The sequence below is a fragment of the Chelonoidis abingdonii genome, chromosome 4, assembly GCF_003597395.2.
Source record: "Chelonoidis abingdonii isolate Lonesome George chromosome 4, CheloAbing_2.0, whole genome shotgun sequence".
NCBI lineage: Eukaryota > Metazoa > Chordata > Testudines > Testudinidae > Chelonoidis > Chelonoidis abingdonii.
The window spans coordinates 57,778,702-57,784,162 of record NC_133772.1 but is presented as its reverse complement, the minus strand read 5'-3'; the positions used below and the strand labels follow the sequence as shown (position 1 = coordinate 57,784,162).

The 5,461-nt window shown below is 48.4% G+C and overlaps 1 protein-coding gene across 1 annotated transcript; it reads right to left on the bottom strand.

The window, feature by feature from the left end:
• Window positions 1–1,337: 1,337 nt before the first annotated feature.
• C4H11orf91 (chromosome 4 C11orf91 homolog) lies at window positions 1,338–3,950 on the bottom strand. Its single transcript, XM_075064654.1, is given in 4 exon segments — window positions 1,338–1,767; window positions 1,770–1,799; window positions 3,559–3,683; window positions 3,797–3,950. Coding segments are annotated over 4 exon segments (363 nt in total). The 5' UTR covers window positions 3,949–3,950; the 3' UTR covers window positions 1,338–1,711.
• Window positions 3,951–5,461: the final 1,511 nt, after the last annotated feature.

Below are 5,461 nucleotides of genomic sequence, written 5' to 3'. Positions count from 1 at the left end.
TCTCCCACCATTGTAGTCAGTCATGTACGTGGCATGATGAAAGGGTCAGAGAGAAGTGCATTCTTTATCCAAGCAGTACAAGTCCTTCATTTAAGTGCAGCTCCTGAAGTATATTTTTGTTTTGGTTAAAAACAATCTCAAGTCATGACGCCTACGGTCTGTGGTGCAGCTGCATGGTCAACAATGCCTATAATAAATCCCGTTCTTCCTTCTGATAAAACTCATATTTTTCTGAGGCCATAACAGCTTGAGTAGCCAGGCACCCATGAATCATTGTCATCTAAACAGTAGTCAGGGTAATACTTTTTAGTTCACCAAAATCCTCTTTTTCCATTGTCCCATTCACTACATCCTGTTGTTTTTTTTTTAAATGATTTTTGGACATATGATCTATTGTTTATAGATTACATCTGTTCTGTGCTTTACCATTACAAATCTAATGATTCAAAGCAGTTAGAACAGTAGCTCTCAAACTTTTGTACTGGTGACCTCTTTCACATAGCAGGTCTCTCAGTGTGACCACCCCCCCCCCTTAAATATATATATATATAAATATATATATATATATATATATATATATATAAGTTTTTAATTTATAACACCATTATAAATGCTGGAGGCAAAGCGAGGTTTGGGGTGGAGGCTGACAACTAGTGACCCCCCCATGTAATAACCTCACGACCCCCTGAGGAGTTCCAATCCCCAATTTGAGGACCCCTGAGCTAGAACAAAGTAGTCATAAATTTATTTTCTTCTTCCTCCCCTTATGGATGATATTATACTCCACACTATATGAAAGATATATTTTGAGTGCAGATGGAATGCAAGACTGAAATCAATATAAAAAAACCTGTCAGATATTAGATCCAAGAGGACTGGCTTTTCAGGACAAGAAAAACCTGCTATTGTAAGCCATCTAGGAATTGACCACATTCCTAGGCTTTAAGGTGATCACTATGTGGAAAATGGGTGCTGTCTTCCTTCTAATGGGAACCCCCATCTACCTGCACCCTGAAATCCTTACATTGCTATCTGTTGTTCCTAGGCTCATGAACCGGTTAGTAGAAATGGGTCATGCTGGGGAGCAAGACAGGCTAGGATGGAAGGAGGTGATAAGCTCAGGTATTGCATAATATTGTACATCAGAAAGAGACTGGGGAAAAGTATTCTTGTTCTTAGTATGTATTTTAGTGTATATTGCGGAACTGCATGGTGTCTTAGAATTACTGTGCTTTCTCTGTCATAAGAACATAGGATTTTATCATGCTGAGTCACTGGACTAGTATCCTGCCTCCAGCAGTATTAAATTCCTGATATTTCTGAGGAAGGCAATATCCATGCCCTTTGTCTTCAGTAATATACCTCATCAATTTTGTAAAGCTGTAACCAGGTGATCAGCATCAGCTCTCATCCTGAAACATAAGCAAGATAAGATGTCACTTTCTTCTTTCTGCTATTACGGTAAACCAAACCTATTAATATTCAAGTTATTATATAAAGATTAATACACAAAATAATCGTTTTTGGGTATTTGAAATATTCAGTATTGGACAAATAAAACAAAAAGCCAAGTAGAGAATATATACTGTAAATTTCTAGCTTGGCTGTATAATTGAATAGCATATAATCAGTAAAATAATATATCACACAGAAGAGTCCATTACAATGCTGTGAGGTAACATAATGACAGAACAGCTAACTGAAATAATCCTTATGATGATGTAGGTGTCTGTTTTTTCAGATTCTGTCTTGTCTTTATGCCTTGAACTTTTCATCTTTTAGTGCCTTCAAAAGCTTATCTAGAAAGGAATGGAACAAAACATTAATTTGTCTCTAGTACTTAAAAATGTAAATATATTTTAATTAAAAAAACCTCACACTTTCATGTGAAACTCAGTAAACCACTAGAACTCACTGAAGATAATCAGATATTAAAGTGGAAAAAGGTATCCACTATTTTGACACACAAAAATCCATTGATTTATTCTTAGGTAAAGTAATTGAATTAAAGCTACATGCTACAATTTCTTTTAGATATTTTAGAGTTTTTGTATCTTGTGGATTTAAATTTTCTTCTTAATTTTTGTATGACTTTAGCTCTCCTGAAAGGTTTCAGATTTTCCTGCCAATGTGATTCTGTTTGGGGGAAGAGATGAGAAGCTTCATGTCCAGTCAATGATTCGCTTCTCTGCCGAGACTGCCAAACCTGATTATCAGTCATGCTTCTTTTCTATTGCTTTTCTGTGGACATTTTGCTCACTTGGAACCAGTGCCGGCTCCAGGGTTTTTGCCGCCACAAGCAGGGGGCCAAAAAAAGCCCATCTACAGCAACTCTACCGCCGCTGCTTCATTCTTCGATGGTAATTCGGCAGCAGGTCCTTCACTCCGAGAGGGACTGAGGGACCCACTGCCGAAGAGAGGGGCAGCACGTCCGTCTCTGTTGGCCGCCCCAAGCATCTGCTTGCTGAGCTGGTGCCTGGAGCTGGCCCTGCTTGGAACTGAAAATACGAAAGGCATTTCACCACTAGCTTTGAACATCAGGTCACCACTGACCTATGCTGGTTTCAGTAGTGATCTGCTGCTGAGTGCTTCTATATCCCAGTAGTAATGCTAGTTCAGTTCAGTTCTTCATGCCTAAACAAACTTGTTAGCCTCTCAGATGCCCCAAAGGCTCCTCATTGTTTTTACTGGTACAGACTAACACAGCTACCACTCTGGGCTTGTCTACATTACCTGCTGGATCGACAGGCAGCAATTGACATCAAGTCTAGACATCATAAATCAACCACTCAGCTCTCCCGTTGACTCTAGTACTCCACTGGACCAAGAGGCACAACTGCAGTCAACGGGGAAGCGTCAGCTGTTGACTTAATGCAGCAAAGACACCGTGGTAAATAGGTACAAGTACGTCGAATTCAGCTATGTTGTTCATGTAGCTGAAGTTGCATAACTTAGATCGATTTCTCTCTCCCTTCTTTCCCCCCTCCCCCCCCAGCGTAGACCAGGCCAGAGCTGAAACCTCTAAGAGCAAGCTAAGTTTCTTTTCATCTGTCCCTCTACATTCAATAAAGGGAAATGCTGTTTTGACAGGAAGGGAAAATAAAACTATTTCCCTGTTTTTCTGGCCAGCGTGAGCATTTTCAGATGTGGGAGCAGTCCTGAGCACCTGTCAAAACATCTGATGCTGTGAGGCTGGGCAGTTGCATGCAGTCTGTTCAATAGGGGTAGCCCCCAGGCAGCCAGCGCTTTTAAAGGCATGGATGCAGAGCTGTGCAGGGCCAGGGACTGGGATATGAATGCTGCTGCCCAGAGGCGGGGGGGGGGGGGTGAGGGGAAAGGACAGAAGGTCCATACCCCTTCACTGGGGGTCCTCATGTGGAGACTAAGGGAGTGAGGGACAGGCGTGTAAAAGCCTGACTGCTGGGGGCAGTGCCCATGCCTTGGTTAGTGGTTGGGGAGAGCTACACCCTGCGGAGGGTTGGCGTGTGCCCAGGCTCTGGGCCGGAGTGGCCCCCATGACTGGCAGGGGACTCGGGTGAGTGCTGCCCGCACACGCACACTGCTGCGGGTCGGAGCCGTCCCCGGTCAGCGCCAGCAGCTCCAGCTCCTTGAGGCGGATGCCCAGCTCGCAGATCTCCCCATCCGGCGGTGGCTGCTGCCCGGGGCCCCGCGGGGCGGCGCCGCTGTCGGCCGCGGGGCAGAAGAAGCGCAGCGGCTCGTAGGGGATGGTGCAGCCGCCGCCGGCCAGGGCGCAGCAGGTGCGGCAGCAGCAGGAGGGGCCCCAGCCGGGAGGGGCCGCTGGGGACCGGCCGCGCCCCCCTGCAGGGGCATGAAGAGCTTCTGCCAGAGGCCGCTGTCTGCCAGCGGGGTGGCGCTGGGCGCTGCGCGGTCGTAGAGGGACGGGAAGTACAGGGGCCGCGGTGCCCGATGCTGCTGCTGTTGGCTCATGGCGCCGCGGGCCTGGCCAACTGCCGCTGTCCTGGAGACGGCAGAATGGCTGGGGGTGGGGCAAGAGGAGTGGGGTGCGAGGCGGGGTGATGGGGCAAAGGGAGAGGGGCAGAGTAGCTGAGGGTGGGGGTGGGAGTAGGGTTCCCAACCTTCCAGGATTGGCTTGGGGTCTCCAGGAATTCATGTGATGAAATCTACAGGAACAGGACCGTCCAACCAAAATTGGCAACCCTTGGTGGGAGGCATGGGGGAGGGGCACCAGGTGATGGGGGCAACTGCTGAGAGAAAGGCACTGGACACAGAGCTGCCTGGGAATGGAGTTACTTTGTGACTGTGCTGGCGGGGGGTAGGGTCATTCCACGTGGAACATTGACACTGTTTCTGGGCCCTGTACTGGGCAAAACCCTAAAGGTCAGCGTGGCACAAGCCTTTTTTGTTTACCCAAGTCTAATTCTGTATGAAGGAGCAGGTGCCGAGAGCGCCCCTTTCTCAGTGACCTGCTGCTAGGGTTGCCAGGTGTTTGGTTTTTGACTGTATTGCCTGGTTGAAAAGGGACCCTGGCGGCTTTTTGCTGGCCAGGCCTTTCAAAGTCCAGTTGGTGGCATAGCAGGGCTGGAAGGCTCCCTGTTCCGTGCAGCTCCCGGAAGTGGCTGACATATCCCTCCAGCTCGGGGGCAGCCATAGGGGCTCCGCATGCTACCTCCACCACAAAGGGCAGGTCCACAACTCCCATTTGCTAGGAAATGCAGCCAATGGGAGTTGTGGAGCCAGTGCTTAGGGCGGGGGCAGCATGTGAAGCCCTGTGACGGCCCCTTTGCCTAGAAGCTGGAAAGACATGCAGGCTGCTTCCAGGAGCCCCCTGAGGTAAGTGCCACCAGGAGCCCATGCCCCAACACTCAGCCCCACAGAATCATAGAATATCAGGGTTGGAAGGGACCTCAGGAGGTCATCTAATCCAACCCCCTGCTCAAAGCAGGACCAATTCCCAACTAACTCTCCCCAGCCAGGGCTTTGTCAATCCAGGCCTTAAAAACATGGAAGGAAGGAAGGAGATTCGACCACCTTCCTAGGTAATGCATTCCAGTGCTTCACCACACTCCTAGTGAAAAAGTTTTTCCTATTATCCAATGTAAACATCCCCCACTTCAACTTGATACCATTACTCCTTGTTCTGTCACTTGCTACTACCGAGAACAGTCTAAATCCATCCTCTTTGGGACCCTCTTTCAGGTAGTTGAAAGCATCCAGTCCGGAGCTCTCTCCTGAACCCCTCATTCTGGGCCCACCTTGGAGCCTGCATCCCCAGCTGGTGCCCTCACGCCCTCCTGCACCCCCAAACCCCTGGTGAAAATGAGTGAGTGAGCAAGGGTGGGGAAGAGCAAGTAAGTGGGGTGGTGGTGGTGGATTGAGCGAAGGCGGGACTTCGGAGAAGGGGTGAGGCAAGAGTGTTCAATTTTTTCTGCTGTTGGAAAGTTGGCAGACCTACCTGCTGCTGCCCCTGTACCCATGGCAC